Raw genomic sequence first — 15,106 nt, 5'->3', positions numbered from 1 at the left:
AACTTTTTTTATGGAAGGGGCCCCCGAAATTGCTTTGCCCCAGGCCCCCTGAATCCTCTGGGCGGCCCGGATATCCTTATGGGATATCCTCAGCATCCCTTGTGATAACACATGCATTAGTGCACAGATAGTCAATCTGCATGCACTGGCTGGCAGCCAGTCACCTGGGAACAGGTAAATGACATTAAATTCAACCCTGGGAAAATCCATTTACTCATCTCCTTGAACCGTTCTAGTAACCTAAAGAAAAAAAAACAAGTCATAACACAGAAGACCAATTACTCAGAAGTCTTTTCCAATCTATCAGTCTTGGAACAAGACTGTAAAATTCTACTTGCTCCCAATGAAAAACTGTTTTTGACAAGTTACAAATCAGTTTCACCACACCCCATCACCATGATAAGGATAGTAGATGTTTGCATCTTACCTCCTATACATTCTATGACAACTTTGCATGGCTCCTTTGAAACCAAGCAAGGAAGACACTAGATTTTAGTGTCCTAAAGAGAAGCAACGCTATGGCCTATGACAGAGAATGGAAAGAACACTGACACCACTACTTTCTCATCTCCCATGTCAACACTCAGAGAAACACACCAGTTTCAATTCTGGGTTGTAACAGATATTCACAAGTCATTACAGCAATATTAGATCTAAAACTTTTTCAACAACAACGCTGCACCCATTACATTAGAGAAGTTACTGAATTAACAATATTTTTACTGCTACCTTTGTCAGTGAATAATGTTGCTGTGTATGATAAGCAAGAGGTTCAGCAATTAAAACTGATGTTTCAGCTATGTGTTTTGTAACACTTATATCCTATCATAGAATATCAGGGTTGGAAGGGACCTCAGGAGGTCATCTAGTCCCATCCCCAACTAAATCCCTAAATGGCCCCCCCTCAAGGATTGAACTCACAACCCTGGGTTTAGCAGTCCAATGCTCAAACCACTGAGCTATCCCTCCCCCCCACTCCTATCTATAACCAGTATTTAAGTGATCCCATGTCAGAAGTCAGACCTGAGCAAGGACCTTAAAAGTCACTGAATTCAGACTGATGTTATTTAGATCATCAAATCAGCTTCAGATATGAAGTTATTTAGGTCAGACTTGAAGTGGCTAGATTGCTTTCTGGGGGTTAATAATCTAGCGGCAGTTAAAATAACCCCTTTAAAAATAGTGCTAAGTTTGAGACCATCAAAGGTAAGCATTCTAAAATATTCAACATAATGGATAATAGAATATTCGATTTAATACTATGCTCTCCGTGTATATAACACAAAATATGCAGCCTTATCATTCTGCAGGACCTAAACAGCAAAGAGTAGCTGTCACTAGCATCAAATGGTAACGAACTAAATTTTCCTCCAGCCTCGTAACTACATTTTACTTCTTATGGATGGCTGCCAGAGGTCTTCTGAAGATTATGAATCTGGTTTATAACTTCTGATAAACAGACTAACTGGCTACATTTCAAGTGTCTTCCAACAAAGTATTGTGTGTCCATTGAAAGCAACTGTTCTAGTAGAATAGGCTATATTTCCACAAGTTGATAGACTCATTCAAACAGAGGCAGCGTCTAAAATACACAGTTTCGTTAGCCAGCACTTCAAAAACTCTCCCCAGCAAATGCCATCAACTTCTATAAATTAACCTTACTCCTTTAAAAAAGAAGAAAGTGTATGAGAGAGAGAATGTGTGTGTGTGTGTATATATATCTCTATCAATAAATAAATAAGGGCTTTAGATTAATCGCCATTAAATCATGCAATTTTTTGAGTTAATTGCAATTAAAAAATTAATCGCACAGTTAAACAATAGAATACCAATTGAAATTTATTAAACATTTTTGGATGTCTTTCTACATTTTCAAATATATCGATTTCAATTACAACACAGAATACAAAGTGTACAGTGCTCACTTTCTATTTTTTACTACAAATATTTGCACTGTAAAAAAGATAAACAAAGATATGAGGTGAATTGAAAAATACTCAGTAATGAAACGCAATCTCTAAAGTGAATGGGCAACTTAAATGTAGATTTTTTTTGTTTTGTTACATAACTGCACTCAAAAAGCAAAACAATGTAAAAACTTTAGAGCCTACAAGTCCACTCGGTCTTACTTCTTGTTCAGACAAACAAGTTTGTTTACATTTACGGGACGCAATGCTGCCCGCTTCTTATTTACAATGTCACCTGAAAGTGAGAACAGGCGTTTGCATGGCACTTTTGTACCCAGCACTAATTGCAAGGTATTTACGTGACAGATATACTAAACATTCATATGCCCCTTCATGCTTCAGCCACCATTCCAGAGGACATTCCATGCCGATGACACTTGTTAAAAAAAGTGTGTTAATTAAATTTGTGATTGAACTTCTTGGGGGAGAACTGTATGTCTCCTGCTCTGTTTTACTCGCATTCTGCCATATATTTCATGTTATAGCAATCTCGGGTGATCACCCAGCACATGTTCGTTTTAAAAACACTTTCACTGCAGATTTGACAAACCGCAAAGAAGGTACCTATGTGAGATTTCTAAAGGTAGCTACAGCACTCAACCCAAGATTTAAGAATCTGAAGTGCCTTCCAAAATCTGAGAGGGAAGAGGTGTGCTTTCAGAAGTCTTAAAAGAGCAACACTCTGATGCGGAAACTACAGAACTGAACTACCAAAAAAAGAAAATCAACCTTCTGCTGGTGGCATCTGACTCAGATTATGAAAATAAATATGCATTGGTCCGCACTGCTTTGGATCATTACAGGTGAGTCGCATCATACGCGCATTTAACTTACGTGAATTCAACTATACGCGCTCAGCAAAAAAAGAAAAACAAGACTATAAATAGTGCGGGCGATTCTACCCAATGAGCATATGCCCCAGAGTGAGCGTGAGATGGGAGACGTGAATCTGCTGTTCCCTCAGTCGGTCTCAGTTCCCAGGTGCCTCTCATAGTGTGAGCATCTCGCCGCGCTGAGTGTGATTCTAGTGTTTAAAGATACATATATTTCGTACAACATGGCCCCTAAACGCAAGCCAACTACTTCATCTGGTGCTCAACCGAAGAAACAGCGATCTGTTCCAAGGCTGGAGGAAAAACTGGCTGTGTTGGACTTATTGAGAGATGGTACACCAACGAGGCACGTAAATATGGCCGCAACAAATCTAGCATCCATGCCATCAAGATATGAGAGAGAGAACTTTGTCAAGCCATGGCATCAAGTGCTCCAATAACTGCTAAGGTGACGAGCCAGGTGCGTGATAAGACTTTAGTGAAGACTGAAAAGGCATTAAACTTATGGCTGGAAGACATGAACCGTAAACGTGTGCCTATCGATGGCAACACGTTGTGAGAAAAGGCTCTTAGCCTCTACGCGCTGTTCAAACCTCCTGCCGAAAAGGGACAGCCTTCTGATGAGAAGGAATTCAAAGCCAGCCAAGGTTGGCTTAACAGTTTTAGGAACCACTTCAACCTCAACAACAACAGTAGTGCAAACTACTGGTGAAGTTGTATCTGCTAATGAGGAGGCATCTGCCAATGAAGAGGCAGCAAAAGCCTACCCCGAACAATTAAAGAAAATCATAGAAGAAAAGGGCTATCTTCCAGAACAAGTTTTTAATGCTGATGAGACTGGGCTCTTCTGGAAAAAAATGCCCAACCACACTTACATTTCAAAATCAGAAAGACAAGCCCCTGGCTTCAAAGCAGCTAAAGACTGTATTGTTTTGTGGCAATGCGGCTGGGCATTTAATAAATCCGGGCTTGCTCTACAGGGCTGCAAATCCCCATGCCCTAAAAGGCAAGAACAAAAATCTCCTGTCTGTGTTCTGGCAATCAAATAAAAAGGCTTGGGTGACGGCAGCATTATTTCTGGATTGGTTCCACAAGTGTTTCATTCTGGAGGTCAAGAGGTACCTCGAAGAAAAGGACTTGACTTTAAAGTGTTGCTGATCGTAGACAATGCTCCTGGCCACCCTGAGACACTCCGGTTTGCACATAACGTTGAAGTAGTCTCTCTCCCCCCCCCCCATACCACCTCCATCCTCCAACCTCTCAACCAAAGTGTGATTCGCTGTTTCAAGGCCATGTACATGAGGCTTACGTTCTCACGGATACGTAGCTCTATGGATGCTGATCCCAATCTTAATGTGATGGAGTGTTGGAAGTCCTTCAACATTGCGGATTGCATCACTTATATTAAACAGGCAACGGATGCAATCAAGCCTGAAACAGTCAATGCATGTTGGCGAAACCTATGGAAAGAATGTGTGAATGATTTTAAGGGTTTCCCGACCATTGACAAAGAAATGAAACGCATTGTTCAGGTGGCCAGGCAAGTGGGTGGTGATGGCTTCGTCGACATCCTTGAGGAAGAAATTGAAGAATTAATTGAGAGCCATAGAGAAACATTGACTAACGATGAGTTAGAGGAACTGATACAATCGTCTACAGAAAATGAAGATGACGACGACGAACAAGAAGAGCCAGCAAGTTGGAATCTTCATAAATTTGCTGAAGTGTTCCAAGCAGCGAAACAATTGAATGATTTAATTTCTGAATACAATCCCTCAATGGAATGAAGCCTCAAAATCACATGTAGTATTACAGACAAATTGAGACCGTATCAAGAAATGTTTGAGCAGCTCAAGAGACAACAGCGACAGTTGCCGATCACGTTTTTCAAGGAAAAACAACCAGATGAGCCTACGCAATCAACTTCTCGAGCTGAACTAGAGCCAACCACTTTGTCTACGACTCGCTATCCGTCACCCAAGCTCTCCATCACCTCCGTCTCCTGGATCGACATCAAGCCCTGACGACCCCCTGTAATTACCCCCTGTAATTAAAAATACAGTACTGTAAAATTATATTTTGCATATGTACTCTTTATTATATACTGTACACATACATATTACTGTACAGGGTTGTATACACAAAACCATGTACAGTATACTGTACTTTATGGGCGATTTAAGGGATTTTCAAGGGTAATTTTGACTATACGCGATTTTCGCCTTACGCGCAGACTTTAGAACCTAACCCCTGCATAAGATGCGACTCCACTGTATCTAACAGAACCCATCATCGGAATGGACGCATGTCCTCTGGAAGGGTGGTTGAAGCATGAAGGGACATATGAATCTTTAGGCCATTGTGTGAAAATAAAACATGGGAACCATATGAATCATGACTGCTGTAATCTGATGAATCAGGTATCCATATATTCAACTGAATTTTCAATTATATATAAATTTGATTTTCTGTAATTTTGCCTTTGAAGACAAAAACATCAACTCCCTTCCAGTTTGTCATCCCTACAGATAAATTTCCATACAGGCCTCAAAATGTCTCATTGCTAGAAGCTCCATCATAGTTCTTTCTAGCCTTTTCAGGTCTCTAATAAAAGAACCCTCTCCATAAAAGAAAGACTTCAGTTAACAGTAGTGATTAAATCCATCATGAAATTTCAAAGCGTACACAAATTTACCTGTTTTGATCTCAAAGAATACCACTAATTCTGGTTATTTCAGTCTAACTCAGTATGTTCCAAACAGGCCATCCCCACATTTGGTCTTTTTCTTTAGTGCCCTGACTAGCAATCCTGCATGCATGGTGGATGCTGCCAAAATAGCTAGCAGTTACCTCAAAAAAGGCATCAGCAAGTGCTTCAAGTCACCATCTTTTAGGACTTAAAAACTTCTTTCACAATAGATTCAGATTTTTGAGCCTGAAGAGTTGTGCCAAAACTTGGACTGAATACACTGCTGCACCAGCTAAATTCAGATGAACCATCTCTTGCGATTCCTGTTGCCTGAAACCTCAATTTCTTAAGCTTTTTATTCCTGATGCCATAAACTGTCCCAGATTGTAAATCTACTACACCAGAGTTAAATAAATCTTGAGTAAATTTGATGTATACCAACCTTTGCTCAAGTACAGACCTGTCATCAGCAAGCACAGTAATAAATTTAGTTTTCTGTATGCGCTTGAGACACTTTTAACTTTGCAGTTGCCTGTATAATGTCTTTCACAAGTGAATGCAAATATGGTTCAATCCAAGATTAAGGCCACTTTTGGCATACAAATTGTAGACGACTACAAAAATCTCTAAAACTGAAATGTTTAGGGTATGTGTAATTGAAGTGGCAAACTACTGCATGTCCTTATGTTGTGTGGTTATGCTTTAGCTACTCATTCCTTAGCACACTCTTCCATGCTATACATTTTATACTTGGGGGAAAATAAACAAAAAGCAACTCAGCTATAGCTACAGATCAATCTCTCTCTCTCTCTCACACACACACACACACCAGGTCAGTATGCAGTTTTTATATATGTTTAGAACAGTAAGATAAGGATTGACTTGTAAATCAAAATAGCTGCTAATTATGGACTCAGTACAAAGCTTATTATGGATAGGTTGGCTAGTTAGATCTAACACTTGCCTTTCTGGCAAAATATAACCCTATTTGAACTGATTGCGGCCTATAGATTGTAAACTTATTCTCCATATAAAACTCAAAATGGCCTTCGCAGAAGCTACTGCTAAATTTTTGGGGTTCTAGGAGTTGCTGCATAGCTTACCCAGGCTTGGCTAGGAAATTAAACGTATTTGGAGACCTTTGCATTAACTACCTCTGAGCTACTTGACTGCTGGGGAAAAAAGACAAGCAGTAGTGACTTTCCAGAAATTGCTCCTGAATAGTTTTAATGACAAGATTATTCCTCCAAACTGGGCATCAGAACTAAAGCCCAAACTGAGAGTGTAGTGCAGTGTAAGAGAGTTCCAAGTAGCAACCTTCTCAGTGACGGATACAGTGCCAAGGTATTCTGCAGAAACTTACTCCATTAACTTCCAGATCACTAGAAACTTAATATAATCATGTAACGACATATACACTGTTTGAACAGCCATTAAACTGAGATAGACCTACCCCTGGTCTTATCTACATAAGCCACAAGAAGTCTGGAGAACTTGCAGGATAGATTTGTTCCTATATAGATAACTTTAGACTTCCAAAGAGTCTTAAGTGCCGAGCCAGACATCTTTGGGCTTGGGGAAGGGGAGGAAATGTGAAGACTAGTGGCCTGATTGAGATGGAAGTTTAGACAGTAATTTGGGGTGAAGATGCATGACCTACTTTTAATAAACACAGTAAAAGGAGGATCCAGCCATCAGACTTGTATCTCACTAATTCTCCAGGCTGACGTTACAGATATGAGGAATGCTGTCTTCAGAGATAGGACACAGTATATAGTCTAACCAAGGTTCAAAGAAAGGAACTCAGGAACTTTGTGAAAACAAGATTTTGTTCACAAGATCTGATTCACACATTAGAGGGAATACACGGAAAAAATGGAGAGCCACTCTGGTCTACTTTTTGAGCTGTCCAGAAGGAGAGTCTTCCAGTTCATTGAGTAGGTATGTCTTGTTAATGGTTTCCTACTTTTGGACCTCAGCAGAGCACTTGATCTACTGCTCCCAGCAATCAAGCGGTCAACTTGAGATCCCATTGGACAATCTCATCCCAACCCTGACACAACATATCTAGTAGACTGAGAACCTGGACTTGTGGATTTAACTATAGTTTCAGAAGGTCAGAATATCAAAATTGTCATGCCCAAGTCAAGGCTAACAGGAGCATCTTGGTGACATCCTTATCCGATTTCTGATGATCTTCTGGATCACTGTTGAAGGAAACCCTTGCCTCAAGTCCAGAGGGGAATATCTGTTGATGATGCTGGATTCTACCTGCCCCTGAAGTATATCAGGAGATATTTGGCAGTCATTGCTGACAAAGACATGTAGCTGGATCTTACCCCATTTGCAGAAAATGTAGGACTAGTCATACTGCTGACTGTCAACTCTCAAGGGATCTGCCAAAACATTGTCTAAAATTTTTCCAGCAGATGGAGAGCCACTGAAGCACTCTGACGGTAAATGCTGCATTCCAATAGGATAACTTTCTGACACAGCTGGCTAAATCAAGCCCCTCTCCTTAGCAGTTGTTATAATTTATCTGTGCGAGGTTCTCCATCAGGATTTGGACTACTTGATAACTACCAATCCTCATCTACCACATAGCCTGAGCATAAGACTTATGCCCCAAAAAGGTTGAGGCACTTGGCATTTATTCTTAGATGTGAATCTAGAAACTCCAGTCTGGCAAGATCTCTTATTGACCATTGAGATCACATCTAATATTAGGCAAGAGTAAAAATATTCAAAGGCCTCCTCAGGGACTCGATACTGACTGTCTAATTACAAAAGGAACTAAACCTAGAGTTAGCAAAAGGGCCCTCGCAGGCTGTAGGTACTATTGTTCATAGGGGTGGCAACACTGCTTGCCCACAGAATATCAGAACCTACAGGCTTTCTTCTGGACCAAAATAAATCCTAGGTCTAAGGACTTCGTACTATGTCCCAAGAGTTCCCAGAAGGCCTTCATGCCATCAGGAAGCTAGGCAACCTATATGCTCAGCAGGAAAGACTAGGAGAGATGAGGCACTCCTAACTCATTTGTGACATAAAACTCATTCCCTTCTATTACTGACCTCCTCAGACTGAGATATTAGCTGTGGGGACACCAAGCTGGTTGCAGGACCAGGAACAGGTGGAGAGATGCTGGCTCAAAGAAATAACTCTTGTAGTCTGATCTAGTAGAGATAGGAAATAAAGTCTGACAAGACATGGATTGCAACCAGAATAATTACTCTGCGCTACAGCGAAGATGAGATATTAGTGCCATATCACTGAATGATAGACAGGGAGCAATCAAGAGGAAATTAACACAGCAGATGCAGGGAAGTAATGGAGCTATTGGTGAGTCCATGAAGACAGAGACACCATGTGAATTATAAAAAAAATTAGTAGTCAAACTTTTCATGAAGAGGCTATGGTTTCATCATGAGATTACACCAATCATATGAACTCATTATTGTTGACTTGTCAGTACCAGAATTACTCAATGGTATGCAAGAGTTATAATTAAATCATCTTTCTTTCTATGTTTATGTAGAACAGCTAAGTTCTACCAGAGTAAAGCTACATTTAGCTAAAACGTAGAGTTTGCACCTTTGTGAAATACATGTGTTAGTTCTAGCCTCAAATTGCTAAGAGTTTAACAATTAAACTAATGCAAGTCGAGTCAGCTATGAAAAATATATTTCCTCAAAGAAAACTTGAGGAATGAGCTAACAGTTCAATTATTGTCTTTTGTAAAAGAAAAATAAGTTGTTTACAGGAAGTAAAAGTTAGTTCTATTTTATATTAATAGACATCTTAAAGTACTGTTCCACTATATATGATTTAAAGTGACCTGACATTCCAGCTTTATTCTCTCACCGATCCCATAACAAGTTTGCTCCATTTATTAATATTTGTGGGCTTAGTTTTATGTATTTTTTTTTAAATTATTATTTAACAACAGCCTTGCAAACTCACCTTGAGTCCTGAAAGATAAGTCAGGCTCTTTCCTTCTCGCATATCACCAGCAAGTAATAAAGTTTACCCTCCATGACACCTCAAGAACCACACTGAAGGCTGTGGTCGGGTGGGTAGATTCACAGGCCTAGCTGTTGAGGGAAAAAAAAAAAATATACCCTGTTCTCATAAAGACACATGTACTCAGCTTTACATGGGCCAAGTAATCACAATGAAGTCAACGGGACTACTCACAGCGTGTAAAGTTAAGCACATGCTTAAGTCTTTAGGGATCAAGGCCTATAGAATCATAGGACTGGACCTTGAAAGGTCATCTAGTCCAGTCCCCTGTACTCATGGCAGGACTAAGTATTATATCTAGACCATCCCTGACAGGTGTTTGTCTTAAAATCCCCAATGATGGAGATTCCACAACCTCCTTAGGCAATTTATTCCAGTGCTTAACTACCCTGATAGTTAGGAAGTTTTTCCTAATGTTAAACCTAAACTGCCCACTGCTTCTTGTCCTATCCTCAGAGGTTAACGAGAATAATTTATCTCCCTTCTCCTTGTGACAAAATTTAATATACTTGAAAAATGTTATGTCCTCTCGGTCTTCTCTTCTCCAGACTAAACAAACCCAATTTTTTCCTATCTTCCCTCATAGGTCATGTTTTCTAGACCTATGATCATTTTTGTTGCTCTCCTCTGGACTTTCTCTAATTTTCCACGTCTTTCCTGAAATGTGGAGCCCAGAACTGGACACAATACTCCAGGTGAGGCCTAATCAGCATGGAATCGAGCGGAAGAATTATTTCTCATGTCTTGCTTACAACACTCCTGCTAATACATCCCAGGACGACGTTTGCTTTTCTTGCGACAGCGTTACACTGTTGATTCAGATTTAGCTTGTGGTCCACTATGACCCCCAGATCCCTTTCTGCAGTACTCCTTCCTAGGCAGTCATTTCTCATTTTGTATGTATGCAACTAATTGTTCCTTCCTAAGTGGAGTACTTTGCATTTGTCCTTATTGAATTTCATCCTATTTTCTGCAGATGATTTCTCCAGTTTATACAGATCATTTTGAATTATAATCCTATACTCCAAAGCACTTGCAACCCCTCCCAGCTTTGTATCAGCCGCAAACTTTTAAGTGTATTCTCTATGCCATTATCTAAATCACAGATGAAGATATAGAACAGAACTGGACCCAAAACTGATTCCTGCAGGAACCCACTCGATATTCCTTTACAGCTTGACTGTGAACCACTGATAACTACTCTCTGGGAACGTTTTTCCAACCAGTTATGCACCCACCTTATACTAGCTCCATCTAGGTTGTATTTCCCTGGTTTGTTTATGAGCAGGTCGTGCGAGACAGTATCAAAAGCTTTACATTAAGTCAAGATACTATATCTATCGCTCCCCTACCCCCATCCACCAGGCTTGTTACCCTGTCAGTTTGTAATCTGGACAGGCTTGATACTGGGTCAGTGAGACAGAGCTGGAGCCCCACTAAATTTTGGCAGGCTGGGTTTGGGATTATTATTATAATTTTTTTTTTTAAAAGGACTAACATCAGAGAACAGCAACATTAACATTTTCACATTACAGAGAAGAATGTCTCCATTAAGTAGATTAATGTAAGTTCCTTGTAACGGCTGTCCAAACTTAAACTACCTGTCCTTCCTCTTCCCCTACTCCCACCCCAGTACCATCATCTTTTTAAAAGGAATACACCAGAGAGTTTTCAGGTAGGAGGAAGACACAGTGTACTCTGGAAACTGTTCTCCGGGAATTCCATTGCTAGTGGTGTTTTCCTTTCAGGTGTCTCTCCCAGCTCTAGCAAGAGCTAGCAGGACACAAGAGATATTAAAACATAAACAAGTCTGCTCCTGTAAGATTAATAACTAGCTTTGTGGTAAGAGTACCTGAGAATTTCCAAGTAAACAGAGAATGAGAGAGAGCCTAATCAAAATTGTTTTGGTTCATAAGACATACCTTAGACACACCATTTTCATCTGAGCGGGGATATCATGCAAACTGGGAGTCTTGGAAATCCATTAATATGATTTTTGAAAGAGGTCTCATAGGCCTGAATGTAATTAATAGATCGAAACCTTACTTTCCTGTCCCTCTCACCAGACTTTATGCAAATCCTTGATGTTTTAATGTTTCTATCTTATTCCTCCCAGACGACAAACTAAAATGGGACAGAAACAGCATATACAGCAAGACTGAATCCAGTGATAACAGAAACTGAAACTCACGAGAATCAGCTACATAAAAGGTAATTATCTGTTGATGCAGCTTAACAGGTGACCTGCAAAGGATATTTTAAAAATTGGGGTTTTGCCCTTTTTCCATCTTTATGACACATGAAGGTGACTGAAGGGGATTTCCCCCTCCCCCCACTGCTTGGTTCACTTGTAGAAATATCAAGCTTGTCCAGTTTGATCTTCCCTGGTTCTGCTAGAAACTTCTATAGGTGTCTCAGATATTTATTTTGTCAGATCTTACATTTTGATTGAAATGACACTGATTCTTTAACAGAAAAGTTTTCATCCAAAATGCTCTACACTCACTGAAGTTAAATGTGTTAAGGGGGGAGGGGAGGCAGGGAAAGAGGTTTAAACCATTCTGGCTAAAAATCCCTTCCCTTATTAGTTCATCTTTCAGTCTCCCTTGATTCCTGCAAAGTCATGTCACTATCTCGCCAATCATTAGTCTTCCAAGATAGATAATACATGAATATCTAACCTAAAAACCAGGCAAAAAAAACTTTTCACAAAAGTCCTCCAAGGCCTTATTTATACAACAAAGAAGCACTCTTCCCCCCCCCCCTTTACAAATCGCCATCCTGTTCAGCTATCCTTATGCCCAACATCCTTAAATCCAATTATTCCTTCATCAGTGAATTCCAATTGTGAGTTCTTATGCTACAGTAAGAGAAAGGATGGCCTTCTTCCTAAGGCACAGAACTAGCAGAATGGGCATTAAGACACCTGAGTTCTAGTTTCAGCTCTAGTACTGTATGACCTTGGGCAACAGTTATCCCAAATGACCTCTCTGTGCCCCAATTTCTTCCATATGTAAGTTATAAAAATGTAAATAGCTCCATAGACTACATGTAGCACTTTACATCCATGGATAGTCCACACCGTGGGTCCCAAAAAGCTTACAATCTATATAGGTCAAAAAAGACAAAGAAGAGTTCTGGAGACAGAGAATGTGAGGACTACTGATGACAAGAAGCTATTTAAAGAAGTGGTTTTAAAGGAGGGGGTAAGTTTTTGCCAGTCAAAGACAAGAATACTTCCAGAAGTATTTTATTTATCGTTTGTATTGCATTAGTACCTAGATGCCTCAGTCCCACTGTACAAAGTACATAGGCACTGTACAAAGATGAATCAAAATGACAAAAAGAGAAAGAGAGCAGTAAGACAAAAGATTTGAGAGGAGCAAAGGAAATAGATGTAGGTAATTATGGAAGGTCTTGCAGATTATGAGGATCTTGAACTTGATGTGGTAAGATGCAGAACGCCAATGGAAAGATTCCAGGAAGTTTGGTTTTTTCCCAGTGGGGGAAGGGGTCAGAGCAGAGAGAAAGGAAGATAACTTTAGTACCACCAATTTTAACAGACCTGGAGGGTAGCAAAAGAGTTCAGAGGCAGGGAGACCAGTCAGGACTAGATTTCAGTTATAAAAGAAAACAAATGACTAGTATATTGATAGGGATTTAACCACTAGAATCAATAATAAAGATTCATTTGGGAGATATTAACAAGGAAAATGTGTCAGCAGTGGGTGCAGGAGAAAAGAATCAAATGCAGCACAGATTACAGGCCTGGGAGACATGAAGGATGGTGATGTTGTCCATGAACAGAAGGGAGACGGAGGAAAGAAAAGTTTTGTTTTGAAAAGAACAAGTCTGAGATAGCATGGAGACAACCCAGAGGAATGAGAGGCAGCCAGGAATGCAAGACTAGATAGAGAAAAGGGATTTGGGGACTGCCATTATGGAGGAGGTAGCTGAAGTGTTTTAAGATCCCTGGATAGAAGGCCTTTTAGAACTGTAAAGAATATTAACTGCATCTCATCACCTCTTTCAGAGGCTCTTGCTTCAGTCCCTGACTCTTCAAAAAGGGATACATGTCTCCTTTTAGTATATTATCTAGGCTTTTTTGCTGACACTGGTCTTCTAAATTACAAGACGACTGGACTTTTAAATGCAAAGAATTCAGTTTATTTAATGCTCATGTACCAGTATTTTCCACTCCAAAATACTGTATTGTGCATTTCTGTACTTTTGGGATTCCACAATACTTTCATTCTGTGAAAAACCCATTGACTATCTCTTCTCCTAACCCCCCAAACTGCTTGGTTCCAAAAACATTTTAACTTTACAAGCCACCATAAAAAGCTCTGCAGACTACTGGTCCAATGATCACAATTTGAGAACCGCTGCTATATCGCCTTTCACAGCATAGAAATCCCAAGCACTTTACAGACTATATATACAGATTTTACTTTACATGTAGCACCCACTTAACACTGCACAGTATAACTAGGGCTTAGCCCTGTATTGATTTGAAACTGCAGAAGAACGTAGGCAGGAAGAATGTAATAGCCCAAATTAGAATTTGGCCTCGATACCACCATTAGCATATTTGGGCTTGCATAAAGTCCTATGTGATATTTAACAACCACAATGAAGGACTTTGGATTTCTCATCTGAATAACTTAACTCTCTTTCCCTCTACAGCTAATGTCACTCTGCCATGCAATCTTCCCCACTTCACCAATTTGCTCACCCAGCAATAGCCTCTTGGCCCAACCATCTAGTCCACATCCCCTCAACACATCCCTTTTTCTCCCCATGACTATCTTCTATCACCTTTCCCAGACATATGTCTTTCCTCCTCCCTCCTGCACCAGTATATCCTTTACTCCCCCACATCTCAGAGTCTTCTGAGATTAGCCCTGCTTCCTCCATCTATTCCACTCTTCCCTCGTTTTCTGCTCAGCCTCCTTTCCTTTGCACTTACCTCCTCCCAATAAACTCCCCTTTACCCGATGTACTCCCCAACTATGCCACTCCTTCCCCCTCAATGTCCTTCCCCAAGATCACTGCTTTGCTTGGCTTGCCCATACCGCCCCCTTCCTGCTAGGCATCCCTTGCTCATGCTCTCACCCCCCAACACCTTTCCCCCCTTCCCTCCGCTCGCCCTGTCAGACGCACACAGCCAACCCTGGCTCTGCCCCTCCCCTTCAACTCGCCTTTCGCCCCCGGTCCGTCCCCCCGTTACACCCCCGCCCGGGCCGAGCTGCCGGGTCTGACCCTCACCTCACCCCTTCCCCTCCCCCTCACCGGAGATACTGCGCACACAGCAGGCTCATCCTCCGCCGCTCGCTGCCCGTCCCCGCCGCCCCCTCTCCGGGTCTCACAGCCGGGGCCGCTCCGCCGCCCAGGAGCCGCCGCCGCCTCCGGCCGCCGCCATCTTCCTGTGCTGGGCCCAGGCTCCTCCTGCCCGCCGGGTGTCCCCGCGCTGAGTCTCCGGCCCGGGAGTGGGCGTAGAGTAGGGGCTGTTCTCGCGAGACCCGCTCCGGCCCCGCGCAGCTCTCGGCTGCCTGCCTCAGGCGACCAGGCTCGTGAAGGAGCCGCCGCCGCCG

At 41.3% G+C, this 15,106-nt stretch overlaps 1 protein-coding gene across 2 annotated transcripts in view; it reads right to left on the bottom strand.

Moving 5' to 3' along the window:
• Positions 1–14,846, bottom strand: part of LOC113407224 (protein SMG7) — a 100,884-nt gene extending 86,038 nt beyond the window's left edge. For both annotated transcript variants that reach the window (XM_026655451.2, XM_026655452.2), the window contains exon 1: positions 14,805–14,846. In XM_026655451.2, the coding sequence (XP_026511236.1) occupies positions 14,805–14,833 (29 nt within the window). In that variant the 5' untranslated portion in view covers positions 14,834–14,846. The remainder of the gene's footprint in view (positions 1–14,804) is intronic.
• Positions 14,847–15,106: the final 260 nt, after the last annotated feature.

The sequence above is a fragment of the Terrapene carolina genome, unplaced genomic scaffold, assembly GCF_002925995.2.
Source record: "Terrapene carolina triunguis isolate 2854851 unplaced genomic scaffold, T_m_triunguis-2.0 Scaffold210, whole genome shotgun sequence".
Lineage (NCBI taxonomy): Eukaryota > Metazoa > Chordata > Testudines > Emydidae > Terrapene > Terrapene triunguis.
Note: the sequence above shows the minus strand (reverse complement) of the source record. Positions and strands in the feature narration are given on the sequence as shown.